At 34.0% G+C, this 17,052-nt stretch overlaps 1 protein-coding gene across 14 annotated transcripts in view; it reads right to left on the bottom strand.

Annotated features, from left to right (window-relative positions):
- PCNX1 (pecanex 1) overlaps positions 1-17,052 on the bottom strand; it is a 247,314-nt gene that overhangs the window by 162,419 nt on the left and 67,843 nt on the right. For 12 of the 14 annotated variants that reach the window (XM_024739610.1, XM_024739614.1, XM_024739619.1 and 9 more), the window contains exon 8: positions 12,200-12,384. The exons of the other annotated variants lie outside the window; for them this stretch is intronic. In XM_024739610.1, the coding sequence (XP_024595378.1) occupies positions 12,200-12,384 (185 nt within the window). The remainder of the gene's footprint in view (positions 1-12,199; positions 12,385-17,052) is intronic. 14 annotated transcript variants of the gene reach the window in all.

The raw sequence follows: 17,052 nt of genomic DNA, 5'->3' as shown, positions 1-17,052 counted from the left end.
TTACAAGTGATTTAAGTCAGATTCATAATAGCAGTCTCCTTCTCTTTTCTCCTCCCAGCACATTCTCAATTCAAATTATAATACAAACAAACTGAATGTTGTTTAAAGGTCACCTGACCACTACTTACAAGTGGTGAGTAGCCATTTGGAGGGCTGCTTAAGTTTTAAGATAGCTCAAACTGCAAGACAACAAATTTATGTGATTACCTTCAGAGTTTTATGGTTTTGTTTTACTTTTAAGAAGAAATGAAAAGTATCAATATGGATCTAAGGAAGTTCAATGAATGAAGTATAATAATGTTGGTGACAAACTACAGTATTCAGTGAACATTAATAACTGTATGATTCTACAAGAACTGTATGAAAGGATTTAGGAACACCATTTTCTGTAGCCAAGTATCTACAGAACTGATAAAAGGCTTAGAAATTTTATTGGTTGCAAAGAATATAGGTTTGAAAAAAAAAAACTCTCTTAAAATGAACTGTATAACTTAAAATGATTTCTGATAATGGAATTTTAGAAACCTGAATACTGTGTGAAATGCACGCTGTACTTTGAAGATCTATGGTAAGCCATATCAATGGTGGGTAGGGAGCATAAATAAATGAATATAAATTTCTAGTAGGACAATAAGATGAGGCATATAACTGCAACTGTTTGGATCTAGTCCAGACTGCCTTTTGAGTATTTATGAGGTTTTTGTTTTACTAGCTAGAACTACTGAGGTTATAAATATGAGAAATCTAAAGGGCAATTTCAACTTGATGACAAGGCTAAAAGATTTCTTTTCCATGACTACAGTGAAAACAGTATACAATAAGAATTTTTATTTAAGTGAAATCCTTGAAAAATGACAATAAAAGGCCCCCATAATATTCTAATACAACCAAGGGTTCACAGAACATTTCAACAATTACTTCTTTCGTCAAAAGGACTACAATCAGAAAAAGTACTTTATTAAACAGGATTATTTGAGTACTTTCTATGTCATAATATTTTATCCTATTATGGTGTTTTCTGTTATGAGCATTTTTTTTCGTCAAAATACTCCTGAGATAAATTAGGGGAAAAGGCATTCAATGAAATGCTCAGCTCATTTGCTGTTTTTCAAAGGAGGATTACTGAGCATGTAGATTATCTAAAACTCTGCTTTTTACCCCCGTCTTCTAGCCATGAGTTACTCACTCTTCGCACCTCTAACAGAAACCAGAGCAGGGAACTAAAATGAAATGATAAGAGTTTTTTGAAGTGATAGGGTGGGATGCAGAAATTGTTAGTAAAGAAAAAAGTTAAAAACTGCCTTGACTGAGATTTTAAAATTATTTTTAAATTGTAACTTTTTATGCTGTGTTCTTTCCTTACTTATTAGCATGGATAATCAGAGATGGGCTGTGCTAAAATTAACTTAGATTAGCAGAAAAAAAGAAACACCTGATCAAAATCACAGATTGCATAAATGCAGAATTATAAAACCATATTAAGTGACTCAATCAGAGTAACAGGGCTGGGCGGGCTTGTGTGAAATCCAGTAAGAATGGAATGCATAAATATTTGTGTTTATATCACATAATTTGTGTGTATTTTTGAAATAAGTTAATTCTATATTCAGTAGAATTTAAATTATTGGAGTATATTCTGAGTATTTAAGCATTCCATGGGATTTTTAGTAATATAAGTCCTGTTCTTGGGATATTAAAAATAATACATATTTATATGCAACTGAAATCAACTAAAATATTACTCTTTGTAATTTTCAAACGAAACAGTAAAAGATGATTAGGTCATTACTGCAACTATGTTGTCTTTTATGTATAGATGCCTAGTATGAAACTTATATAGAAATGGGTGCATTTTAAATAAAAATAACCCCCCCCAAGAGCTTTTCAGAAAGAAAGCTGGGAAAACTGAGTAGTTTTATTACTACATAAACCTACAACTACAAATCTACAACTCTGAATGCGTACAAACCACGGAGTAACAAGGAGTAAAATTTAAACAAGGCATAAAACATGTCTAAGAAAAGGGCAGTTATAATTACAACAAATGTGCATGACTTCAACAGTGCTTTTTTTTTTCCCTAAGAAGCATCTGTCTACCTACTAACTTTACAAACATGTCAGGTTCATAAAAACATACATGTCATATGTCAGAACAAACTAACTTGGTATTAAGGCTTCACGGTGTAGTCCCAACTCAACTCCACCAAAAGAACAGATCCTATGTCCCTCTTACATCTTTGGGCTTGGCAGCTGACAGCACTTCAGAAGTAACAAATTTTATTCAGAAGATAATTCAGAAAAAAACTACACTAAAAAGTGTTTAGCTTAAGGTTTCAGAGAAAAACTTAGTAACATTTTAATATATGAATATAATAATCTACTAAAGACATCTTCAAAAATAACCAAAACAGAAATATGTACATATTGCTATTGGTTTATAAAAATTAATAATATCTTAAATTGTACAAATCTTCTTAGCAAACCTAACAACTTGACATATACCTCATTTGAGATTAAAACCATAATCACAGTTAACCTTTCTGAACTAATAAGTAAATGTGCCCTTATTAATAACCCTATTTTAATAAGTATTCTGTATTTAGAAAAATACTTCCATTTAAATATTATTTCTAATGAATATTAACTGGGAAGAAGGTAAAACATCAATGAAATATGTCCTCCTCACATGCATTATGATTATAAACTAAGTTATCTCCTCATAATTCAACTCCCAGGTCATAACTAATTATCTCTAACAGTATGGCTCTGTCATGATTTTAAAAGAAAAACATTAATTTCTGACAAACAAGATTGGAGGCTGGAATTTCAGACTTAATAATGACATTGGCCATGATACAGCATCTCTAAGATAAAGAAAAGTTAAGGCACCTGGTATTTCTGTTTCAAATATTCAATAATGACTGCTATTGTCTTCAAAAATTCAATTTAATTACACAAAACCCTATTTTTCTTGAGGTGGGAGAATTTCCAGTAACCACAGGTCAATACATAAGTGATGAACAAGAAGATAAGTAAAACTGAATACTGATTTAAGGAACAAGGACACTTGAAGCATTTCCCTGAAGTCACAAATTCAAAATAAACACTGGGGACTTCCCTGGTGGTGCAGTGGTTAAGAATCCGCCTGCCAACGCAGGAGACAAGGGTTCGAGCCCTGGCCCAGGAAGTTCCCACATGCCCCGGAGCAACTAAGCCCGTGCGCCACAACTACTGAGCCTGCGTTCTAGAGCCCGCGAGCCACAACTACTGAAGCCCGCGCACCTAGAGCCCGTGCTCTGCAACAAAGAAGCCACCACAATGAGAAGTCCGCACACCACAGCGAAGAGTAGCCCCTGCTCACCGCAACTACAGAAAGCCCGTGCGCAGCAACGAAGACCCAACGCAGCCAAAAATAAATAAATTAATTAAAAAACAAAAAACCAAAATAAACACTGGCAGAACACTGATAAGACACAGAAATTAATGAGCTTCTCTAATTAGTCCTATCAATAAAAATCCTCACCACGTAGCACAAAGTTCAGTTAATATTGTGAGAAACCCTTAATGCATTCTTAATGTCACTCTCATTTCACTTATTTATCTTAGAAAGAGGTGGTTACCAGAAGGACAAATCATCCGTAGGGTTCTTCCAATCTTCCTAGCACCAACGACAAAGAAGGCCTCTTACATTTCTTGGACGATTTCCTTCTGTAGATCCCCACCCTACACCCCCATTCATTCTGCATTCTCCAAGCCTAACCCTGATACACTGCTTGACTTCTCACTTTTCTAGCATTGTTCTTAGCGCAAGGAGGGCCTACAAGAGCAAAGAGAGATGGAGACAAGGGAGGCAGCTTTACAGTGTTTTTAGAAGACAACTGGGGGACTGCACACATCTCTGTGACGAACCTGAGTACTCTACGGAAAGTGTCTTTTTCTGGTGGTGATGAGTATTGGGCTCACAATGCCATTCCAGTGAATACATGACACTTCTGAGAGAGAAGGCCTTGACAAGTTCCAATTTCTTGGATAGCACCCCCCTTATTATGAGTGGTGCCTGTGAGTCTCTGAGGAAACATGAGTTTTCACCCAGACAGAAATGACTCATTTTACTGCTGCTTACAGGTTTACGGACCTGTTTCTCGCTAGACCAGGGATCAGCAAACTTTTTCTGTAAAGGGACAGATAATAAATATTTTAGGCTTTGTGGGCCAGACGGTCTCTGTTGCAACAGTTCGAGTCTACCATTGTAGCGTGAAAGCAGCCACAGAAAACACATAAAATAAATATTTACTTTATTTACAAAACAAGCGTCAAGCTAGATACAGTCACCAGGCCACAGTTTGCCAATCCCTGTCCTAGACCAAAAGCCTTACTCTTATAAAATCTCTCTCTCGTGCTAAATGGAAATCAAGTCACTATATTGCTCCTGTTCAACACTGACAACCAGCCCTTCTTCCTAGAACGGGCAATGCTGTGCTAGGTTTTTAAAACAGGAGAAGAATAAGAAAAAGGGTAGAAACGAGAAGAAAGAGGTTGGTTTAGAAGAGAGCTTTTGAGTACTGGTAAGAAAAGACAGATAAAGTCTATTGCTTGGTAACAGTGAAAGAGATTCACATACTGATCTATTTTACTGCCATGGTCACTGTTCGCTAGTTCTGACTTAACACAACATGTCAGTTCAATAAGTGGAATCCCCAGATCAGGTGAACCTTCCAGAAGTGAATGTACAAGTTCATATTCTGATATAATTTCATCATCTCACATCTCCTTCAAAAGGGCAAGTCCTCCTCATCTTGGTAAAATAATCCATAACAATGACATTGATGACATTACAAATGATTAGATAAATAAACAAAAAAAAAGTCACAGAATGGGAGAAGATATTTGTAATTTGTATCTGACACATTAGTTGTATCTAAAATATCAAAAGAACTCTTAAATGTCAATAATAAGACAAACAGCTTGATTTTAAACCTGAGTAAAAGATTTGGACACACTTCACAGAAGATATATAATATGTATAGTCAATAAACACACCAAAGCATCCTCATCATCCCTGCTCACAGGAGAAATGTAGATTTAAGCCACAATGAGATATCGTTATACACCCATTAGGGCTAACATTTAAAAGGCCAAAAACAGCAAATGTCAGCGAGAATGGGAACAACTGGAACTCATACATGCAGGAGGGAATATAAAATTACTTTTGAAAACATTTTAGACATTTTATTCACAAGAGCCAATACCTGGAAACAACACAAACTTGTCCATTGACAGATGAATGAATATAAAATATATAGCAAGCTCATAGAATGAATACACAGCAACAAGGAACATACTGCTAACAACATAATGAATCTCAGAAGCACCATGCTAAGTGCAAAACTAAACACAAAAGGCGACATATTGTGTGACTGCATTTATATGAACTTCTAGGAGAGGAAAAACATAATGACATAAAGCACACAGTGGATGCCTGTGGCCAGGAGCAGAGGAGGCACGGACTGCAACGGGGGCACAATCTTTTGAAGATAATGAAAATGTTCTGTATCTTGACTGTGGGATTTCACAGACGTGCACATCTGTTAAAACTCACCAAATTGTACATGTTGAATGAACACAATTTATCATGCCAAAATTATATGTCAACAAAGCTGATTTAAAAACAAACAAGGAAAAGAAAGACTAGTCAGGTAAAAGACCAAGTAGATGGATGAACATGAGACAGCATGTAGTCAGTGAAATTCCCACAAGTTACTAATCAAGGTTCTGGAGAATGAGTGACATTTGTTGTTTTGTTTTTGTGTTTCATTTTAAAAATATGACGCACCGAAAGATTCAAAAGCAGTATATAAAACGAAGAAAGTTCCCCACTCCCCACAGAAAGCCACTGCCAAGAGCAGTTTCTGTGTTCTTCTGAACAATTTTTATCTACATTTTGTCCCAAAACAAATGGATCATTCTCTTCATACGCACTTTCTAAAATTTACTTCTTTTGCTTACTAAATAGCTTACCTTTTCATGTCGATAACACATATATATCAAGTTCTGAACATTACAGTTATGTTCATGAATAATACATCAGGGTTTCTCTAGTAACAGACATTTAGATTGTTTACAGTTTTCCAAATTACAAGCAATGCTACAATGAATATCCACGTACATATATCTTTGCATTTTTGTGAAACTTGTGGATTAAAATATATTGGCATTTTTGGTCTATTTTTCTAAACCTCCCTCCAAAAATGTTCAATCTTGTAGTGGACTATTTCACCAGACCCTTTCCAACAATGGACATCACTACACATTCAGTAGATGAAAAATATCATAATCCTATTTTTAATTTGCAATTTTAAAAATTATGAGCAAAGTTGAGCTGTTTGCCCATAATTGCAAGCTACTTGTAACTCTCAACTTTTCTAGCTGGTCATTGATCTTAATCTTACTGATCTGAAGCGTTTATTGTCTTACTGTGGCAAAGACTGATGTCTGGCCTCCAGTATGCATCTTGTCCTTATCCCTTTTAAAAATAGGACCTTCCCCTCGCTGAATTTCAGCTGAGCCTATGTCTATCTACTTAGAGACCTCTCCCAGCTTCTCCTGAAGCTAGAAGTTGCCACGTGACTATGTATGAGCCCATGGAAGGCAGGAGAAAGTGACAGGCACATTTCCCAAGTCACAGTCTGAAAGATAAAGGCTAGCTGTCCTTGACCTTTTTTTAGCACCACCCTCCCCACTACCCTGCTGTCTGGGGGGATATGTCAACAACTGGAGCAGTCACTGTGGACCAAGCAGGGAAGCCATATGTGGAAGATAAAAGAACCAACCCATCTGCTAGGGACAGCTCCCAACAGACTGTTATGAGAGAAATGTAAACTTCTCTCTAATTTCAGTCACTGATGGGGGATGAGGGAGGGCAGGTCTCTCCATTAATGACTCTACCTATATTCTAACTAATGCACATACTAGTCAAATTTAATTTAGAATCTTAAGAATGTTAATGTTAGGAAGCAGTTAATATAGTGCTTCAATGAATTCTTTACAACACAGACTGGCAAGTGACAAATCAGATATCTCAACCAGTCTCTGTTATCTACTGTAAAATTCCTAGAGTAGTTCAAGCATCCCAAACTTTTAAAAATAATATGCCGGTAGTCTTTCCACAGTAACAATGATAAACTTCTGAGCATTTCCAGGAAATGACGGTTAGAGTAGATAAAATTTATCTAGGTTTATTTTTAATTTTAATATTTGTGGGGATAAAACAGACACTCTCAAACCCTGCCAGATAAAGTGTAAACAAGCTTTCCATAAAGCAATTAAGAGTATTCATCAAAGTCCCCTTGACGGATAATTCCATTTCACTGTATTTGTCCTAAGGACATAATCACAGCTGTACAGAAAGGGCTGTGCAAAGGATGTTCAGCAGAGTGTTTATTACAATAGAAAATATCAGGAATCATCTTGAAGACTAACAATGGGGTTAATTAACTGGTTAAATAAATTGTAATAAATAATAATGTTAACAATAATAGTGATGATTATTTATGTAATTTACTATTGCCAGGCACTGTTCTAATTGCTTTCAATATTTTAATAGGTATAATCCTCACCGCAAACCTATGAAATATTATGACTGTCCCCCACTTTGATACATGAGGAAACTGAGGCACAGGGAGAGAAAATAACTTGTCCAAGGTCACACAGCTAGGAAGTGGTAGAGCTCGCATTTGAGGCCAGGAAGTTTAACTCTAGAGTTCACTATTCTACACTACCTTTCATGTAGCTCTCAGTGATAGAATATTACGCAGTCTCTTAAGAATAAGTTAAAAAACAACATGAATAAATGTTCAAATGTGCTAAGAGAAAACAGCAAGAAGCAAAACTCATACCGTGACATAAAAGTCATACAACATCATCCCTGTTCTGTGTTAGAAAAGCATATACATGTATGCATTAAAAAAGAAAGGAAATAAAAATAAAATGTTAATAGTGACTATCTCTGAGTGGTAAGACTGCAGATGACTTAATTTTCTTCATTTTATTTTCCAGTATTTGTAAACTTGTATTAGAACATGCTCTTCCCATCCTTACACCAAAAAGTATAAATAGAATACATCCCCCTAAATTCTTAATACTTCTTCCTTCCAGAGATAATGAAGCATTTTTACTGTTTCCATAAAAATAAACATTTTACTTTCATTTATAAATACTGGAGATATGGGGATATATGTATATGTACAGCTGATTCACTTTGTTATAAAGCAGAAACTAACACACCATTGTAAAGCGATTATACGCCAATAAAGATGTTAAATAAATAAATACTTTGTGTTGCCCTCCCCTGCAAAAAAGGTCCAAAAAATAGAATTTGTATTCAAAAACAACAATAAAGGGTAAGATCAAGGTTGTTGCAAAAAAGAATATAACTTTTAGTTTAGATGAATGAAAAAGATCTACCATAACACAGGAGACTAAAGTATGGACTCCAAGGTCCCTTTAAAGCCATCTTGACTTTGTATTTATAGTAATGAGAAGTACTTAATGACAGAGCCCAAAATGTTACAGAGTAGTCCATAATAATATAATCTATTTTAAACACTAAGACTAACATAAAAATCACTGAAAGTATTATAGATCATCTGAGTCTCCGCTTTTTAAAAAAAAAAAATTTTAAAGCCTCCAAATTGTATTTCTCTTTAATAACGCATAGCTGCTAGAAACTGCTTAAGAAGGTCAATAGGGTGTTGCCAGATTTCCATTAAATCTTTTTCTAGAGCTGATCACATTTTCAAGGTAATAAGTTCTGTAGTAAAGCGGATTATCAGAAAGAATACCTTCTTTGTAAATACTTGTACAGTAATGAAATTTTTAAAAAACCTTAGAAAAATCAATTCATTACTCTTTAAACCTCTAATACATTAATGAAATTAAGAAAGTCTTAAATTCAGAGGAACACTACCTATGATATTTATATATTTTACATTTATGTCTTGATAAACATAGAACTCTATTGTCCTCATTTCTTGCCTGTAACAGTATTTTTATTTTTCACATGAAAATAATTTTATATATACTTCTCAAAACATATCCTCACCACCACTAATTTCATACACAGAAAAAAAAAAGACAAATTTTCCTGTTTGATCCCATCTAGAATACTTCCTCTGAGATGTGATATATATTAAGAGCTTAACTATCAATTATAATAACCTGTTTCATCACTACATCAATTTATTAGTCTTAATTCACAAGCGGAAGCCAGGATTAACATAAAAACTGTCTCTTGTGTGACTTACCTGGGTAATAAGCAAAAGCTTGTTTTATTTAGTAAAACTGCAGTTTAATTCAGACTATAGTATGAAATCAACTGCAAGTAAGTTCAACAAAAGGCTGATAAAAAGAAAATTAACCTTTAGAATGTGGTTTTTACAAAAAAGAATAACATGTTACACTGAAGGATTTGAGAAATTCTTCGATAGTAATTTCCTTTTCAAAGATTTTAACTTCAAAACTTACCCATCACTTACATAATTATTTAAACAAAGTTTCCATGGAAATGAAGTCTAGAAATGAGAAAGGAAGCCATCCAAATTTTTCCAACCAGGTTCTAAATTATACACTTATAATTCAGTTTTTAAAATTATGATGAACAATTATTATGCCTGTGGAAAATGGATGATGAAAATGTATTTTTCTCTGCTGATTAAGCTACTAATAAAACCTTATAATGCCATCGTCAATGAACTTTTCCACCACGTCCAATGCTACCTGATAATCTTGAAATGCTAGATAAAATGCAACAGAAAAATAAGGATTCTCAGGGTTTATTATAGGAAATGGATGTGGTTATGTATTATGACACCACAGAGTAAAAATGTCAAAAACATAGTTAAGGAAAACTACCTAGGCTTGGAATTAAATAATGCCTGACTGCAAGTTTCCTTTCATCAAAAAAGGCTAATATTCCTCACTTTAAAAAGTAAACGCACAATTACAACATATACATGTATACACATAAAAACATTTATATGCATCCAAACATGTATAAGTGGATATATGTAAGTTTGAGTGTGTATGTGTATGAGTGTGTTATATAAATGTATTATTTATGTGTATTTATAAATTTTCACATGTAAAAATTATACATTTAAAATTTTCAGTTGAAGAAGCTAAATTTGGAAGGAAGCAATCCTTTGTAAATACTCCATACTTTCAGGGAATATCATGGCTAACTTCAACATATTTGAGTATACAGTATCCAAATTCATTCACACAAAATTGTTAATTAAAATCATGTAGAAAATTAAACTATGCAACAAAAATATTCTAGTGGAATATATTAAAAAATCAGTGTCCACCAATTCCTTCAAGTTCAGCTGCAGTTCATTTTTAGAATCTGTTTTGGCCAACCTTATGTGCTATGAAACGAACAGGTATACACTGTCCATTGATTGTGTGTTTTGTGCTAATTATTACTAAGCATTCAATTTGGCAACATTCAATTACCACAGGCCAAGAACTATCAGAAAGCAGTTAACACAAAAGATAAAATCCAAATTTTAAGAGAATATCCTGAATATTCACCAGTAGATGCTAAATTGATATGTACATATTCTCAATAATCTGCATGTGGTTTAAGCATGGAACTTTATAACTAAACCTTGCTTAGCAAGTTTTTTGAGCAAATTAAGAATTTTTACAAAGGAAAACCACCTACTGGTTCAATTTATTCTTCATCTGACAAGAGTTTAAAAATCCAAAATGGATTAAAACTAAGCTTAGCTAATCTACTACCAAATGATCAATGGACAATGGTGATAGTGACTGTAATTTTACACATACAAATTGACAAGTCCTCTGTTCATAGGAACTTTGGGTTAACCCAAGAGAAATGTCAATAAAAAGATACTATTTACTCAATATATTTGCAACTAAAGAAGCATCCCTACTTTCAGTCAAAGCAAGTAACTAAATTAAAGTTTACCTTACTCTTCTCAAACACCCTCTTTATAGACTCCCTGCCCTCTTCAAATTACAAACTCAAAAGCAAAAGCACTCTAAAATTAAAATGTTTTATTGCCTTCTCATTTTATTTAGAAATCACCGTACATTCTAATGTATAAATACCTCAGACGACCATTTTCAGCTTTCTATAAGATTTGCTAAAGATGACAATTTTCATCAATATGCATATCTAATACTTACTAATTCTCTCTGTAACTAAGAGTTTTTACAAAATGGGTAAAGAGTCAATAAATAGCATATGAAATTTTATTATACCTATTTTGGGCACCCTATACCATCCATCCTTCTAGTAAAAGCATCAACTAAATTATCTTCTTTATAAGTGAAAGACAGTTATAATATGGAGAAACAAAATCACAGTAATTAGCAAATATAATACTTTGAAATATGTATTTCTGAATAACAGGATTTTCTTCTTCATTATATTTACTTAAATTGCTATTAATCTGCATTTTGAGCACGAGAGAGCTGAACTGGACAGAGAAATAGAAAACAAACCAGTATAAAATACTGTCTTTTTAAGGCACTACTGAGGCTTTAAACTATACCACCTCTCTGAGAATTAACTATTTAATAACTTATATTTCTATTTTTAGATGTATTAACAGGAAAAAGAAAAAACTTTATAAAGTCATTTGATAGTGGTATAGAGCCATCATGTCCTCAGAATACTGCATTTAGAATTATAGTAAGTCCTATTTCAGATGATAGACATTGAAGTAAAATATAGAATACTTAAAAGAAAGATTATACAGTAATAGGCCATTAGAAAGTACTTTTGCCTTTCCTGCAGCAGAGAATTCAGAGAAATTAAGGTTCAATCAAAATAATTTTTTAAAACTCAACATTTCACCACATGGTACAAATGCCAAGAAATAATAAAATTGCCCAAATCGTTATAACAGGACAGTAAAGCATGAACATTTATTAATACTTTACCATTAATAACGGACATGCTCAAAAGAAAATGTAGAGTAAGAGTTAAAAGAAACAGAAAAGGGAGAAGCAAATATCAAATTTTCCTTATACACAGGGCAAATCCTAAAAAAAAGTGCTCTTATGCATAGTTCCAAAATGAAGCTATCTCAGGAGAGAAGTGTAATCATTGTTACCCATTATCTGCCACATCAAAGTTTTACGTCACCAAGATTATATAAGGCCTGCGTACCAAGTTCATCGTGCAAACTGCTGCCGCCTACAGCAGATGCATTGTCATGTGATGCTTCTAAGTGGACACTCCCATTTCTCACCAGCAAGGAGGCACTAGCACTGAGCACTGCAGCCTGGGAAGGGGGGCGGGACTGGACTTTGACCTGGGCTGTGGACTGCTGGTCTTGCTGACCATCTTGAAGGCTAGGAAAAAACATGGATTGGGGAGACATTACAGGGAAGAAAAGAGAAAACAAGAGCTAGAAGTCAATATAGAAAACTAATTAAAAAAAAAAAAAAGATTTCAATGTAACCTAAGAAAGAGCCAACAAACTTTGTAAAATATGCAGATCATACTGCCAGCTTAAAATTTCTGGTCTTTAGAAATCTGATTCATGGTGATGAACACAGAAAAAATTCTATGTATACGTAAAGCAACCAATCTGTGACACCTTTCCACCTCAAGACAACAAAGTTCTAGTATAAGGAAAAAAGTAGCAAAGAAGAGTCACAAGTACACTAAATATATGTAGGTTGTAGCTGGTCCCTCATAGAAAAAACCTATTTTTTAGTTCAATATGCATTTTTATAAATAACCTTGATATAATTATTCTAGAATTGTTCTTTCAAATATTCTGGCATCTCAAATTCACAATAAGACAAAATTTCTATGCACTTGAAAACCAAAGAATCTTTATCAAATGCAACCAAGATGACAATTTTGAATCAAAAGAGAATCACAAACTAGTGAAGAAAACCAGAATAAAAAACAGTGACCCAATCAAGTGAAATAAAAATGACTGCTGAGATGCTAGAAGAAATATAATTCATATATAAAGTGTTTTTTCTATCAAAAGCCTACACAGTTCTGAAATAAGGCCACAGGCTTTATATACAGGTGTTAGTTAAAATGATTATGTTCCCTTAGTGAATTTTGTTCTTATCTTTTCCAATTCATACCAAAGTTTCATTACAAGAGCCCATCGTTTTACAAAACCATAAAAATAATTTGGAAACCAGTAATTTCTCAAGGGATATTATAGTCTTTTCTGAATTTTACAAAAATTTAAAAATACTTAGTATTTTGTGATTATAAATGTTATTAAAATTATCTAAAAATTAGATAAAATTAAGAAACTATATTATATTCTTAACTCATTTTATGTTTATATATATTTTAAAACACTATGAATTTTAACTTTCTTAGTATAACACTCAAATTTAAACTGATGAAACTCATGAAAACACTCTGAGTATAATTATTATATGTCGTTCTCTACATAATGTTCAGTGCAACTCTGCACTATTATTAGACCTTTTAGGAATTAAAAGAAGTATGCTACTTAGAATGGCCTTATTCAGTAACTTTATCATTTTCATGAGTATCAACTTCTCTCTAATCCTTTGAATTAAACGCAGCGGTTTCTCTGATGTCTATAAAACAAGACTAATCCTGCTGCAGACTGGGAAAAGAGCTGTAATTTGAAGTAGAGTTGAGCCTTGAACATCGCAGGGGTTAGGGAGCCGAATCTCCAGAGTTGAAAATCCGCGTATAACTTATAGTGCTCCTCCTTATCCACAGGGTTCAGCGTCCAAAGATTCAACCAATTACGGATCATGTCATCCTATAGTATTTATTACTGAAAAACACCCACATGTAATTGTACCCACACAGTTCAAACCCATGTTGTTTAAGGGTCAACTGTAACCATGAAATAAGACTAAGTAAAAAATACTTCATTTATTGCTTAAAGCTGTGGTTATGGTAACAGAACACACTCTGGAACTGTACTGTCTAAGACAGTAGCCACACATGAGTAAAGTAACTAAAATGTTAGTTCCTCATTCATGCTAACCGTATTTCAAGTGCTCAAGAGCTACGTAACACAGCTAGTGGCTACCATGGCTACCACAGCTACCAGAGTGAGCAGAAGCTAGTAGTTAGTGTGTTCTATACTGGACAGCGCAGATTATAAAATATTTCCACCACCACAGAAAGTTCTGTTAATCACCACTACCTGAAACATTAATTTTTTTTCAGGCTTCTTTTAGAGCCAATAAAAAGTACATAATCTAGGGCTTCACTGGTGGCACAGTGGTTGAGAGTCCGCCTGCCGATGCACGGGACACGGGTTCGTGCCCTGGTCCGGGAAGATCCCACATGCCGCGGAGCGGCTGGGCCCGTAAGCCATGGCCGCTGAGACTGCGCATCCGGAGCCTGTGCTCCGCAATGGGAGAGGCCACAGCAGTGAGAGGCCCGCGTACCGCAAAAAAAAAAAAAAAAAAAAAGTACATAATCTAAATAGAGCACAGGAATGTATGCAACATATTAAAAACAAATAAGTCTGCAAAACACTTACAATGCTTACCGGCACTAACTTTTTAAGTCATAACTATAAATAGTAAGTCTGTCCTTGGAAGCCATCTAAACTTATCCATAAACCTTACCAAAATGACCAAATTTCACAAGGGAGAAAATTTTGAGTAGCTCAAGTACTACGATCCTTCAGATTCAGAAGACAAAATTTTATAATATACGTATATATATACTCAACAAATTTTTCCATCAATTTCTTCACTTAAAAGTCATAAACAAAGGTGCTATACGGCAGTTAGATGTATTCTAATGTGAACGTATTGAGAATACGCTAATCTTCAACATATCAATATATAAAAGGTTTTCAAAATATTAGGCAATGCATGAAAATCAACTCCAGAATAAAGAAACAAAGAAAATTAGCCAAAATCTATGCAGTTGTAAAATGTCCAGTTTCTGAACATCAAAAGCTAGACAAAAAGTATTTATGTCCCTTGAATTCCTGTTTTCAAGAATCGTTCAACAAGAAAAAAGCGTATTGTTTTTGCACAAATTGCTAGGAAAACTATTCCTGGAGGTGGTACTTCACCTTAAGCTAACTAATAATTGACAAAAATTAATCTTTTTTACAATACCAATTATATATCAAAACTATCAGTTTCAGAAAAGGTAGCAACTATTTCACAACACAGCAAAAGGTAGAAATTTAGGTTTCTAAACCATTAATTATCAGTAGCATCACTGACACGCAGTCTTACTAATTAATTAACTCTTCTAATTTAAATGATAAAAAAATATAGTTGGTCTTGGTCTTTCCTTCCTCTGTACCACTTACTTAGTATTTGACACATTCTGCCTTACACTGTTATCTCTGTATGTATCTCCCCAACTAAACAATAAGCTCTAAGAGTATGATCACATTATTGCTATGAATCTCCAGATTCCAGAGAACACTCAGAAGAGTATCTTGAACACAGTACACAAGCAACAAATATCTGGTGGATTCCTTCCTGTGTACCACAAAATGATATGAATTTCCAATTATGGACTCAGTTATTACTATGACCTTATTTGATTACAAGTCTTTCAATCTTATATTCAAAAAAATAAATTTAAGGGCTTCCCTGGTGGCGCAGTGGTTGAGAGTCCTCCTGCCAATGCAGGGGACATGGGTTTGTGCCCCGGTCCGGGAAGATCCCACATGCCGCGGAGCAGCTGGGCCCGTGAGCCATGGCCGCTGGGCCTGCGTGTCCGGAGCCTGTGCTCCGCAACGAGAGAGGCCACAACAGTGAGAGGCCTGCGTACCGCAAAAAATAAAAAATAAAAATAAATAAATAAATTTAAGAATACAGTAAAGCTTCTTTCCCTTCCCCCAAATGCACTGATGATTTATTTTCATTCCAGTCCATTAACTAGAGTTCTAAAAGATACCACATTTAGGCTGATAAATATAGAACTAACTCTTAATATTATCATAGAATTTTTAAATATTCATTTTTGTTTTTATCTCTAGTAACTGGGAAGAATTAATAAGGGCCTACAAGGTTAAGTTAATGAACAAAAAAACTTTAAAAAGTAATTCTGAAATAGGATATTCTAACAAGCATAAAGAATACATGCAAATTCTCTTTGTGAGGAAATTGACGATTCACCCCCAATCTTTGGAGACATATACTTTACCAAGTTGCTTTTTAGACTGTCGATTACTTACACTATTCATTAAACTTTAAAATAAGTTAGTAGATTTTACTGATATTTATAGAGTAATTATAATTAAAGTGTTATCATACCTATTCCATTTCTTTTTGACAAGTTTTTCAAGTTTTGCATAACCATGCTATCCCATATTTATTTAAATATGAGATTATTATGTAACTCACATTGAGAATACCACTATTACTTTACCTGAATATTTCTGCAATTTAAGAAGATGGTTTTATTCAATTGGTGTTTCTCCTAATTCCTCACAGCTAAATTTTATCTTATTTCATTCATAATGAAGTCAGCCTCTTTAAGATACATGCAATCTTTGTACTGGAAATATCATGGAACCTTAACAAAATCTACATGCTGACTGATTATTGGAAGACTACTTTCCAAAAATCCTAATGTCAGCCCTTTACAAATAAAGGGCTCACAGCATATCCTCATTTGAATGGTGATGTATTTAAAACCTCAGAAAAACATGGAGAAATCCTATGCGGTTGGCTGGAGTTAGAACAGTTCTTTAATATTCCACCAGGCAGAGAAAAAAACCAAATTTGTCTACATTTGTTTAGTGAGTGAGATCCAAAGAATGAAAGGATTTTTAAAGACTAAAAAGGTTAAAAAAGATTAAGAAATATCAACACGGAGTGAGAAGGTAAGCAAAGAATATGTCTATGGCAAGTATAATTCAAGGGGAAAAAAAGAAGAGGTTAGAAAACACAAAATAGGAAAAGTAAAATGAAATGGTGAACACTTTCTGCAGGTTGGGACTACAGCCCAAATCCATCAGCAAAAAAAAGTTACCTCAGGGAGCAAAGGAAATAGAAGAGGAGGGCTCACAAAAAGTA

The sequence above is a fragment of the Neophocaena asiaeorientalis genome, unplaced genomic scaffold (assembly GCF_003031525.2).
Source record: "Neophocaena asiaeorientalis asiaeorientalis breed wild unplaced genomic scaffold, Neophocaena_asiaeorientalis_V1.1 scaffold348, whole genome shotgun sequence".
NCBI classification, from domain to species: domain Eukaryota; kingdom Metazoa; phylum Chordata; class Mammalia; order Artiodactyla; family Phocoenidae; genus Neophocaena; species Neophocaena asiaeorientalis.
Note: the sequence above shows the minus strand (reverse complement) of the source record. Positions and strands in the feature narration are given on the sequence as shown.